The following is a 13645-nucleotide window of genomic DNA, read 5'->3' on the forward strand; positions in this document are numbered from 1 at the left end:
GTCTGTGGGAAACGCACTTATTCCTACTTTTTTCAGCTTTGTCAAGCTGGTTTCCACCATTCGTACACTCTCTTTTGACCATGCATCCCTCTCCAACATGGGAAATGAAGGAAGCCACAGCACGCAGAATGACACATTCCTCGCATCTGGTGCGAAGCAATGAAAGAAGGAACAAAAAAAGTTTGCTCTTTAGGCTAAAGTCGATGAGTTGGAGGCTTAGAACAACAAGATAATGATAAAGAATGAGATCCTCCAAAAGTAGTATGAGAAGGTCTTTGAGATGCTCCACGAGGCTAGATATACTAAAACATACGAGCTCATCACCCCTGTGAAAGTCAACCATCAACTGGGTGCCCCCCAACACGGAGGGTCATTTGCCCTCGACATGGGTATTCCTGTTGAAAAGTGAGCTACTCATCGAAATGTCGACCAACATGAGACTTCTCTCAACCCAGTTGCTTTGACCCGAAGCAGGAGAAGTGGTGGAAAGCACCTCCTTATAGAAGGAGTGGAAGGATCGAAACCCGTTTTTCGTGACTGTCAAGACTTCCTAAAGCAACGTTGAGACAATCTCATGCATATAAGCTTGAAGATCAATGACCCAAGGGTCTTTGAAAGACTCGGTCCCCTCCCATGTCCCAGGTCGGCTACCAATTTGGGGAAGAAGCAATAAGTCTTAGAGAAACACGAAGGTGTAGGGGACTCAGAGATGTTCCGACAGACATACCTTGGAAGTCAGTATGGCGAGTCCAGGGAAAAATCACATGCTCTTGATCAAACCTTCCTACTTCCAAGAAGAGATGGAGATTTACGAAAGAAAGCTCCAGTGGTACCTAACTCCATTTAGGACCCTCTTGTCCTCCAACTCTTTAAGGAAGTAAACAAGTTGAAGGCTGAATGACAAGCTGAGATACCTGATTGGAACTAACCTAGGCCTGGCCCTCTTACAAGGAGGATCCTCGACACCCCCTTCCAAGCAAAGACGAAGCATAAGCTTGGCTTGCAACTCTATATTGGAAAGGAGAACCCGATTGAACACCTTAACCTCTTTGAGTCCACCATGGCATACCGGATGCACACCGACGAAGAGCGATATATTTTCTTCCCCTCCACCCTCTTCGGCGGAGCTCTAAAATGGTATTGCCGTCTTCCACCTGAGACGGTAGACTCATTTGAGGAATTGAGGGAACTATTTGTTTCTCAACACATTTTCCAAACCGATCGCTTATACTCTGCAGATGACTTGTACACTATTCGCCAGAAGCCAGATGAGTCATTAGTATGTATGTTAGCCGTTTCAGCCATGAATATTCCCGTTGTGCCAAGGCAGACGACATGACTGCCCTCAAAGCCTTCACGGCAGGCCCACGTGACTATTTCTTTAAGTACATGATCAATGCCAACACTTGGAAGACTTACTCTGAGGTGATGGCGCATGCTTATAACCATGCCTCCGCCGAGGCAATGACATACTAAGAGAAACCCCCAACTGATCACTCATATATTTCATGCATTTATACCATCAATTTCTAAAGTCTTTGTGATGTTTTTGTGTTAAAATTGTGGCACTTTACCTTACCTTGTGTTAATGTGTAATTAAATTTGCTTTAAGATTAATTTCAAAGCAAAGTGGAGAAAAATAAAAAGAAAGAGACAGGACACTTTGTGTTTTGTATAATTGAACCTAATCCAGTCCGTTATTATGTGCAGATGGGTCCAAAATATACCGGTTTCAATTATCTTTATCCAAAGTTGCAGACCACTACAATACCACTACAATAAAGTACATCTTAAGGCTTAAGAAGAAGGGAGTACAACACGGACTGTGGGGAAAGATTAAAGAAAAGAATTGAAAGTGGACGGACAAAAGAAAAGAAAAGGAATAAAATGAGCACTAAGAAGTGGGAGACAAAAGTGGGGGAGACACTGAGAAAACAGAGTGCAGGACACGGGGACTGACAGAAAATAAATGAAGCAGAGTGGAGATACGGACTGGTGGCAAAAAGAAAGAAAAGAAGAATAAGAAGAAGTGGATGGCACACTGAGAGAGGAATAAAAGACAGAGGCACGGAAGCAGCAGAGCACACGGCAGAAAAGGAAGAAAAAAAACGGAATTAATAGAAGAGGGGGCGAGATGAGAGATGGACAGGGAGTGCGGGAATAAAACAGAAAAAAAAAGATAAGACAGAAGACAGACACAGAGAGAAGGCAGAACAGAAAAAGAAAACAGAAAAAAATAGGAGAGACTGACGGGAGAGGGCAGAGAGCAACAGAAGAAAAGGGTTTTATCTTCTCAAACCCATGTTTTACTTTTGGTTTAATTTGAGAATAATGTGTAACTAATTTTTAGTAGTTAGGGGCTGTTTTGAAGCCCCAAATATGATTGCAAGTTTGTTGTGATATTTTGTTTGAATGACTTTTATGAAAGGATGAAAATTGTTTCACTACTTATGTCATTGATAAATTCTTTATGTGTTTCTATGGATGCATACATAGTGAGCATATCTAGGATTTTAATGCTATGAATATATGTTTACCTGCCCTTGTTGAATGAGGACCTACATATGTTCTAGAGTAGCACTTGTTAATTGTGGTTAACATGTGAACCGATTTCTAGGATAAGTAAGACAACGTCAGTACTTACCATGCCTTGTGATGACTCAAACTCTTTTCGTTCTTAATGATTTCTACTTGTTAAATCTATGAACACGCCATTCTAGATTGCATGCTAGGGACTACGTTAAGTTGAAAACGTCATTCTCTTAACATACTACGTAAGAAAGAGTAATAGGTTGTGTTCTAACATTGAGCCAACTTGAGCATCTTCATCCGGAAATAAAAGGAATTTGAATGAAACATAACATGTTTGCATGATTTTTTGGTGGTGGATAGCATTTCCCCTAACTCGTTTTCTTAACTTGTGAATTAAAATCTATTGGTATTATTTAAAACTTGTTGAGGTCCTGTTTTGTCCGATTTAATTTATATAGCTAAGCAACTCCAAAAATCCCAAAAATTTGTGTGAGCATAGCTTGGTGTGTCTAGTTTATGTGTATAACATTTCGTTGCATTTGGATAAGTGTAAGTTAGTCTAATAATTATTGTTCGGTGGCTGGTCAGTGGACACAGCCACCCTGTTTTTGTGACATTTTAAGTATTTGGATAAAACAATCTTCTGTGGGAAAGACCCTTATTTTCATATGCTACAATCGAAAAATTTTAGTGTTAATAAGGAAAATCAATAGGATATTTGTGTGCTACTTTGTGGTGTGCTTTTATGCCTACCAAATTTTGGCGCCGTGTCGCCGGAGATTGTTATTTCTAAATTACTTATTTTTCTATTGTTTTATTTTCTTGTCCAATTAGTGTTTTTGTTTTTATTTCAGGTACTCTTTGTAGTACATGCATACTCGAAAGTCTAAGAGCATTGATCTAGCTTCCTACGATCCAGAGATTGAACGAACATTTCGAAAGCTTCAGAGAAAAATCAAGCAAAAGTGTGCATCGGTGTCTTTACCACCATCTTCTCCACCACATTTAAGTTCGGAAGAGGAGGAGGAACCACAAGAAGGCATGGCTGATAACCGTACATTGAGGGAGTTGGCAATGCCAAATATGGATCAACAACCATTGTGCATCACATATCCAAATGCAGAAGGATGATTTGAGCTTAAGTCCGGCATGATTCACTACTTGCCTAAGTTCCATGGCTTCTCAACAGAGGATGCCAACAAGCATCTCATGGAGTTTCACGTGGTATGCTCAGGAATGAGACCAGCAAATGTGGATGAGGAGCAAGTCAAGTTGAGGGCATTCCCATTTACATTAGAAGCTAAGGCAAATGAGTGGCTTTACAATTTACCTCTGGGATCAATGAACACATGGAACCAGGTGAAGCACGCATTCTTGGAGCAATATTTTCCAACCACAAAAGCTGCAAGCATAAGGAAAGACATATGTGCAATCCGACAACAACATGGAGAGCCCTTTGGAGATTACTATGAGTGGTTCACACATTTGGTTGCATCTTGTCCTAACTATCAGATTTTAGAGCATTTACTAATACAATACTTTTATGAGGGATTGTATGGTACTGATCGTGTAATGCTTGATGCAGCAAGTGGCGGAGCATTCATGGACAAGACGCCTACTAATGCTAAGGCATTGCTAAAGAACATTGCTGGCAACACACGACAATTTGGAGGGAGAGATGAGCTACCTTTTAAGAAAGTTAACGAGGTAAGTGCTAATTCTAGTATTGAATTACAATTAGCTAACTTGACTAATCTTGTGCAACAGGTTATTGTGGCTCCAAAACAGGTGTGTGGTGTATGTTCAATGATGGGACATGCCACAGACATGTGCCCTTCGTCGATGGATCAAGGTGGTCTTGAGCAAGCTAATGCATTAGGAGGATTTCAAGGGCAACAAAGGCAAAAGTATGATCCCTATTCCAACAACTATAATGCAGGATGGCGCGATCATCCACACTTAAAGTGGAACAATCAAGACAACGGACAACAATCTGTTCCCAACAACTATAACCGTCCGCCTGGCTTCTTTCAAGCAAGACCGCATGCACCATTTTAGCCTCAACAACAACAAGCTCCAAGTAAGTCTCTTGAGGATTTAATTGCTTCTTTAGCTAACTCTACTCAATCTCATCAACAGAAAACAGACAAAGCAATTGAAAACCTTGAGCGCCAAATGAGTCAGTTAGCAAGTTTGATGGGGCAACAACACCAACCAGAAAGGTTGCCTAGCCAAACCGTGGTGAATCCAAATGCGGAGCAGATGAATGTTGTGACTTTAAGGAGTGGAAAAGAAGTTTTTGAGCAAGATGAGGCTTCAACAGAAAATGAAAAGTCTCCTAAAGATACAGAATTAAACAAAAAAGATTCTGTTAAGGTAAGTAAAGAAGTTCAAAATTCATTTAACTCATGTGTCCATATTCCTTTTCCTCGTAGGTTTATGAAGTCTAAGAAAGAGCAAACTGATAAGGAAATCTTGGATATTTTCCGAAAAGTCCAAGTGAACTTACCTCTTTTAGATGCCATAAAACAAGTGCCCAAGTATGCAAAGTTCCTTAAAGAGCTTTGTACGAACAAGAGGAGATTCAATGATCAAGAAACTGTGGCATTAAGCGAGGAAGTATCAGCTGTTTTGCAGAGAAAGCTGCCACTGAAGTTGAAAGATGCCGGTAGCTTTACCATTCCATGTGTAATTGGAGGCAAAGAGTTTGGGAAAGCATTGTGTGATTTGGGGGCATCCATCAATCTGATGCCATATTCAGTGTATGATTCATTGAACCTTGGAGACTTAAAGGAAACAAAGGTAGTAATCCAGTTGGCAGATCGTTCAAATAGATGTCCCAAAGGCCTATTGGAGGATGTACTTGTGCAAGTGAATGAGCTCATTTTTCCCGCTGACTTTTTTGTTCTTGAGATGGAACATGATCCTATGCTTACTGCACTTCCTCTTATATTAGGAAGACCATTCCTTAGAACAGCACGGACGAAGATTGATGTCTACGATGGTACCTTAACCATGGAAATTGATGGGGAAAGCGTCAAGTTCAGAATCTTCAATGCTATGAGGTATCCTAGTGAATTAGAATCTTGTTTGTCTATTGATGTGTTTGACTATTTTGTGCAGGATTGTTTTAATGAAGGTGTGGGACAAGATAATTTAGAGAAGGCATTAGTGCATAGCATTACACATGGAAATTTTAATTATTCAGAGCACATTGAAGAAGAATTAATCCAAACAGTGGCCTCTCTTGAGTCTCTTTCACCAATTCGTGGTAAGTGTTCTTCCTATTTTATTTCTCTTCCTACTTCTAACGAAAAAACTCTTCCTTCTGTGATTCAGGCACCCAAATTGGAGCTTAAACCAATTCCTGAACATTTGAAGTATGCATTTTTGGGAGAGGATGAAACATTACCAGTCATCATATCGTCACAACTCACAGCAGAAGAGGGGGAGAAACTAATCCGGGTACTGAAGGATCACAAAACTGCCATAGCTTGGAGCATTGCAGATATCAAAGGTATAAATCCAGCTACATGTATGCATAGGATTCTGCTGGAAGGAGGTGCAAAACCAACTAGGGAAGCTCAACGCCGTTTAAACCCACTCATGATGGAAGTCGTAAAAAAAGAGGTTATCAAACTTCTTGATGTTGGAATCATATATCCTATTTCGGATAGCAAGTGGGTAAGCCCTATCCAAGTAGTCCCTAAACGATCTGGAGTCACAGTTGTTAAGAATGAAGCTAATGAGCTAATGCCTACACGTGTGCAAAATAGTTTGAGAGTCTGTACAGACTATCGAAAGATAAATAGCACCACACGCAATGATCACTTTCCACTCCCATTCATTGATCAAATGTTAGAAAGGCTAACTGGTCATTCTCATTATTGTTTTCTTAATGGCTATTCTGGGTATAATCAAATTGCAGTTGCTCCGGAGGATCAAGAAAAGACGACTTTCACATGTCCATTTGGCACATTTACATACCGGAGGATGCCGTTTGGACTGTGCAACGCCCCTGCCACATTTCAGAGGTGTATGGTAAGTATCTTTTCTGATATGATTGAGAAAATAATTGAAGTGTTCATGGATGATTTTTCAGTTTATGGTGATTCTTTTGATACATGTCTACATAATCTGTCCCTAGTTTTAAAACGTTGTCAAGAAACTAATCTAGTGTTAAATTGGGAAAAATGCCATTTCATGGTTTCGCATGGATTAGTTCTAGGGCATATCATATCTGAAAAGGGAATTGAAGTTGATAAATCTAAAGTAGAACTTGTTAGTTCTTTACCCATCCCTACTACTGTCAGGGAGGTTCGTTCTTTTCTTGGACATGCAGGTTTCTACCGTAGGTTTATGAAGGACTTCTCAATGATTTCTAGACCCTTGTGTCGTTTACTTCAAAAGGATGTAACATTTGATATGAATGAAGAGTGTGTGGTAGCATTTAATAAGCTTAAGGAGTTGTTATCCACGGCTCCTGTAATCATGCCACCAGATTGGAGTTTACCTTTTGAGTTAATATGCGATGCTTCAGACTATGCTGTTGGTGCAGTTCTAGGGCAGCGTGTTAACAAATTGCCACATGTCATCTATTATGCATCTCAAACACTCAATGAAGCACAGTTGAATTATTCAACAACAGAGAAGGAGCTTCTAGCTGTTGTATTTGCTTTAGAAAAATTTAGATCTTATCTGATTGGGACTAAAGTTATTGTGTTTTCTGACCATGCAGCTTTGAAGTATCTACTCACAAAAAAAGATGCAAAACCACGACTCATTCGATGGATACTTCTGCTTCAAGAGTTTGACTTGGAGATCAAGGATAAGAAAGGGAGTGAGAATGTTGTAGTAGATCATCTTAGCCGACTTGTGCATTCAAACACAGAGGAAGATCTCATCCCTTTACGTGAAAGTTTTCCAGATGAGCAACTGTTTTCATTAAAGATTACTGACCCTTGGTATGCAGATATTATCAATTATAAGGTCATCAAAAAGATTCCGGATGATTTTACACGTACTAAAAAAGATAAGCTTGTCAAAACCGCCAAATACTACGAGCGGGATGATCCTTATTTGTGGAAATATTGCACTGATCAATTGATTAGAAGGTGTGTCCCCGAATCTGAGTTTAAATCTATTCTAACTTTTTGTCATTCTTATGCATGTGGTGGCCATTTTGGAGCAAAGAGGACAGCCCTGAAGGTGTTAGAGAGTGGTTTTTATTGGCCTAGTTTGTTTAAGGATGCGTACGAGTTTTGTGCAACATGTGATCGTTGTCAACGAACAGGTAACTTGGGCCCAAGAAATCAAATGCCACAAACCCCTATTTTGGTTGTTGAGATCTTTGATGTGTGGGGCATTGATTTCATGGGACCTTTTCCATCTTCAAATGATTTTCTTTACATTTTATTGGCTGTGGATTATGTTTCTAAATGGGTGGAAGCAAAAGCCACCAAAACTAATGATTCAAAAGTTGTTTAAGATTTTATTAAGAGTAACATCTTTGCAAGATTTGGGATACCTAGAGCAATCATTAGCGATGGAGGGAGTCATTTTTGCAATCGAACATTTGAAGCGTTGCTTAGGAAGTACAATGTCACACATAAGGTGTCTACACCTTATCATCCGCAAACTAGCGGTCAAGCAGAAGTATCAAATCGTGAGGTGAAGCAAATTTTGGAGAAAACTGTGAGTCCTAGTAGGAAGGATTGGAGCATGCGCTTGAACGATGCATTGTGGGCTTATAGGACTGCCTATAAGACTCCTATTGGAATGTTCCCATTTCGGTTAATTTATGGGAAACCATGCCGTCTTCCAGTAGAGTTAGAGCACAAAGCTTATTGAGCGATCAAAGCCTACAACATGGACATGAGTGTTGCCGGAAAGCAAAGGAAGCTTCAATTAAATGAGTTAGACGAAATCCGGAATCATGCATACGAGTCTAGTCGAATATACAAGGAGAAATCAAAGGCATTTCATGACAAGATGATCTTAAGGAAGAGCTTTGTCATTGGACAGAAAGTTCTTCTATTTAATTCTCGCCTTCGGTTATTTCCAGGTAAGCTTCGTTCTCGATGGGTTGGTCCATTTGTTATAACAAATATTTTTCCTCATGGTGCAGTGGAAATCCAAAGTGCAAAGACCGGATACATGTTCAAAGTGAATGGGCATAGACTCAAGCCATATTACGAGTCTTTTGCGGAGCATGATGTGGAGGTTGTACCTCTCCAAGAACCAATTCCCTTTGGATGATTACTCTTGGTACCGTCTGGCTGCGGACGTAAAAGCAAGCACTTATTGGGAGGCAACCCAATATTTCCATTCATTGCCTTTTTCTGTCATTTTCAATTTTCTTGCATGCTAAACTGAATTATTTCTTTTCTTTGTATTTGGGTTATGTCCACCCTTGGATTTGATTGCAGAATTAAAGTTTGGGGTTCATCATTTGATTTTACTGCAAATTGGGGAAGTTTTTAGTCCAAATGCCGGATCACTTCAAGTATCACCTTCCATTCGAAATTCACTTTCATGCCATGGAACCTAGGGGAGTGTGACTGGAGGCATCGTTCGGCTGCAAGACGTTAAAGAAAGTGCTTCTTGGGAGGCAACCCAAGCTTTCTATCTTTCATCTTTATTTTGAATTATTTTAAATGTTCTTGTTCTGTTTTTCTCTTGTTTTCTGGTTTTTGTGTTTAAGTCCTACTTTTGTTCCTTTATGCATGTAATGATTTTGCAATCTCTACCACAACTTCTTGCAAGGTATTTTTACATTCATAAAAACGAAAGGAACATTAAGCATATAAATACAAGAGGGAGCCTTCACAAAGGCTGCTTAGGAGAAGTTTCAGCAGTCGGCGGAGCTTCAACAGTCGGCGGAGTCCCAGAAGGAGGAGGCATCAGAGGTTGATCATTTGGAGCTTCACTACGCGATACAGCCTTAAAAGACGAAGACAAATGCTGTTGGAACAAACCCACAAACCGCTGATGATCAAGTAAAATCTGACCATCAGATTCCTGCATCTGGTCAATCTTCCTCTTCATGTTTGTAGCATAATTATGTGCGAGCCTGTGCAATTGTTTATTTTCATGCTTAAGCCCTCTAATCTCCTGCTTGAGACTCATCACTTTAGCCGCCAATGATTCAACTTGACGGGTTCGGGCAAATAGGCGTTGGGCCATATTGGACACGGAACCTGCACACTGCACACTGAGAGCCAGAGATTCCTTAACAGCCAACTCATCCGACCGTTTAGCAAGAAGTCTGTTATCTTTGGGAGTGACAAGGTTCCTGGCCACCACCGCAGCTGTCATATCATTCTTCATCACCGAATCCCCAACTGTAAGGGGACCAGTAGGGGATATGAAGGATGGGCGCCATATGTTGTCTAGAGAAGGCGGAGCTGCCTCTTCACCAAGGTTCAAGTCAAAACGACGGTCGGAAGGGCCAGACATTTTTCAGAGGTGTTAAAAAAAGAAGAGGTTGGACAAGTCAAGATCGTAGAAATGCAAAGAGGGAATTTTTACAGGCAGAAATTCAAGTGTGCTTTGAACGTCCTGCATACTTCTATAAAAAGCAGCACGCGATGGGATTTCAGAGATCGAAGAGGCGAGCTCAGAAATCGAAGAGGCCAACTAAAAAAATCAAAGAGGCGCTAGCTTTCTCAAAAGCTGAGCTTGCTCAGAAACCACGGCAAATCTTATTTTCCAGATTTGTCCGCACTTGTCACATGCAACCTCTGCACTCGACAGAGCTCAGATTTCGAAGAGGCAAGCTCATAAATCGGAGAGGAATCTGTTTTATCCAGACGTGTCAGCATCTGTCACATGCACACTCAGCTTACGGAAATCACGGGCAATCTGTCGACGATTTCTGGTAAAGTAGAAAGCACGTGAAGTTTACTGTTCAATCATCCAACGGTTGCCGACAAGGGTGAAAGAACAGTACCGGTTATTATTTCCTATAAATGTCGACCTTCACCCTACATGGCAAGGCAGACATACATAACCTTCCATCATCTCCGAGAATGCCTTTCCAACAAACCCTCTCGAGTCACTCAGTGTTCCTTATTCCTTGGGGTACTTCTGCAAACAACCCATCCAAAGCAAAAGTATTTCATATCATGAAGGTTGAAAGCAAGAGTATCTCATATCATGCTTTCTCCCTGTCCTTCTCCTTGTCTTTGTTTTACGACAAGGAGAAAGAGAGCAATCAGCCAGCACTTGGTATTAATCTTCCGATCTGGAGCCAACTGCCTGGAACCCCTTCCTGATTGCTTACCTAGCCTTGCTCTCGAGTACTCATCTTCATCATCTTGTGCTTTCTCTTCGTCTACCACATCTGCCTGGGGAACAGATAAGGGAAGTGAAAATGATACCTCGAAGCATGTGGAGACAATTTGCCAATTCATCCTCAGCTAGGGACAAGGAGAAAGAAAGCAAGAGGTGGGCACTTGGAAAGATTGAAGAAAGAAACAGACCAATACCTCTACCTCGTGCCTGCCCGCCGTGCAGAAGAAATAAGCAGAGAAGAATGCAGACTGCACAATTCAGAGTTCCTTGGTTTCAAATCAGACTCCGAGATTCGCCTACACAAATTGGTGTGTTCTTTCCTTTTCTTTATGTGTCTTTATTTCATTTTATATTTCTTTCCTTCCATTTTATCAAAAAATTCCTTTCATTATCATTGGGGACAATGCTATAATTAAGTTTGGGGGTGGAAATATATTTCGTTAGTTTATTTCTCTATTAAAAAATGTAAATAAAAAAAAAAAAATTTTTTGCATTTTTATTGTTGTTTGTAGCTACTTCTCAATTCAATGATGAGATTTGATCTTAATTTCCTTCTTACTTGAAAGAAGTCTAAGTTCTTTTCGTTGTCTTTGTGTTAACTGTGATTTCCAGAAATTGATGTGAGAATTACTTGACACACAAATTAAACCCTCTTTTTGACAATTGTAGTATAGATGTAAGTAGGGTATCGTTCTAGGCCGGGGATTAGGAGGGATTGCTAATCTATTCTAAATTAATTTAAAAATATTAAACAAGACTCAAGGACACAAAACTAGGCTAAAAACTCTAATAACTCGAAACACACTTAGAATGACTCAAAATAATGAAAACAATCAAATTAAACACTAGGAACTGAAATGGACGGAAATTGAATTAAAAGACTAACAACAATGAAAACTAACTAAATAATATAATTTAATAATGGGGGTGGAGGGTTTGGTTTTGACGAGAAGTAAATTAAACTTAAATAAATTACAGAATTGACAAAAGCATGAATTAAGGTGAAAGGATAGGTGACGGACTAGCTAGAGGGTTCTTCTCCACACATGACACATATGCAACCTAAATTGATTTTCAGTTGTTCTTTCAATAAATTGTGAATGACAATGTTCCAAGTTAATTAGGTCCGCTTAAATTAACTCTTAGATTTCCCTAGATTCATTGGATTGAATGGAATACGCATTACAACCAAATTATTCCTCATCAAAGTCCCTAACTATGGAATACGCATGATAGAGACATTCAACAAAGATCATTAAGTTCAACGGAAATCATAAACATTGACTAGGCATTCATAACTATGGAATACGCATGTTAATCCAGCCTAGAATTCACTTAACACGATTGTGGATAACAACCTTCACTACTTGTGAATATAAGTTCATAACGATTAGGTGAAATTCACTTATATTCTAGCATCAAATTCATGCATGTAAATTAAGTATGCATTCTTAATCGACATACAAAAATAAGTTATCAATCAAGCAGTTAAGCAAATTAAATCACAACTCAGAAATCACAACTGAAGGTAATCAATTCATATTACAAATATATTCATGGCTTTGAATTAACCTCTAGCCAAAATAAATTTAGTTACACATTATTATCAAATTAAACCAAAAGTAAAACATGGGTTTGAGAAGATAAAACCAAGAAAAATGGAGTGAAACTTTGCTCTCTGTGTTGCTCCCGTCAGTTTCTCCTTGCCTTTTCTCACTCTAAGCCCCTTTGCCTCTGACCTCTCCTCTCCTTCAATGGTGGCGGCACAAGGTGGTTATGGTGGTTGAATGGTTGGTTATATGGAGGAATGGATGGGGAAGGTTTAGATATGTAAGGAGAGGCAAGGGAAGGCTTGGAGAATGGTTAATTTCTGGATGATTTGAATGAGGTTGCTGCCATGGTATTTATAGGAAAAGGATGGACTTGTTTAACACAAAATTTTGGTGGAATTGAGTAGGTGAGCATGGCAAAGAGTGGGAATTGTTGGTGGGTTAGGTATTGAGTCATCCATTCACATGTCATGGTGAGTTAAGCATTGCATCATCCACTCACATGTCATGGTGATTTAAGCATTGCATCATCACTCAAATTTCTGGTGAAAGTGAATCAATGCCCACGGCATTGAAGAATTTCTTGGTTTTGAGTGAAGTTTTGGTCAATCCTTCTAGAAATTTATCCCTTCTTGCAACTTATATTTGTTTCACCAGATTTTTAGCATGTTCATAGCCTCTTTTGTCTTCAAATTCGTCCATCCTCATGCCTCCATGCTTGCACAATCCAATCTTGGCCCAAAAATGCTCTAGAATGTTCCAAATTGCTTCTTTTTGCATACTTTGACAATAAAACCTGAAATTGCACGAAAATAACTTTAAACACTATAATTATCATAGTTTAGCTAATTAAAAGCAAGAAAACAAGCTAACTAAGTCGTATAAATATGCTCCTATCAATTTCCCCCACACTTAGCTTTTGCTAGTCCTCGAGCAAAACAAAGAAAACAAGAACAAGTAGTAACAAGAAAAACATTAGCTTCCCCCTATGTGACCCTCATAGAATTTCATTTGAGAACACAAATCAACAAGAACCATAGCTAGCACCAAACAAGCTAATCCAAGTTCATCTTCCTTATTCAAATATAAGCAGTAATCTTTAAATCATCCTTAAAGTGTAGTGTGTGAGATAGCCATGCTAATGCAATTTTAAGTTTTTATTTTTAAAATCATCATATGCAAACTAGCGACCTTCTCACGGGATATGCACTCAATCACACATGTGTTTAGTTTTAATGTGTTTCGCTCAAAAAAAAAAAAAATCAAAT

The 13645-nt window shown here is 39.5% G+C and overlaps 1 protein-coding gene across 1 annotated transcript; it reads left to right on the forward strand.

The window, feature by feature from the left end:
• Positions 1-8400: 8400 nt before the first annotated feature.
• LOC103410949 (uncharacterized) lies at positions 8401-8790 on the forward strand. Its single transcript, XM_008349596.2, has 2 exons — positions 8401-8596; positions 8660-8790. The coding sequence occupies exons 1-2, from the start codon at positions 8401-8403 to the stop codon at positions 8788-8790; spliced, it is 327 nt and encodes a 108-aa protein (XP_008347818.2).
• Positions 8791-13645: the final 4855 nt, after the last annotated feature.

This window comes from Malus domestica, chromosome 13 (genome assembly GCF_042453785.1).
Source record: "Malus domestica chromosome 13, GDT2T_hap1".
Taxonomy (NCBI): Eukaryota; Viridiplantae; Streptophyta; class Magnoliopsida; order Rosales; family Rosaceae; genus Malus; species Malus domestica.

What these genes read in the sequence shown, in the direction of transcription:
- LOC103410949 (XM_008349596.2), top strand. Translation starts at nt 8,401, where the DNA reads ATGGACATGAGTGTTGCCGGAAAGCAAAGGAAGCTTCAATTAAATGAG. An exon ending in TCGCCTTCGGTTATTTCCAG is followed by an intron (nt 8,597 to 8,659) that starts GTAAGCTTCGTT and finishes CTCATGGTGCAG; the next exon opens with TGGAAATCCAAAGTGCAAAG.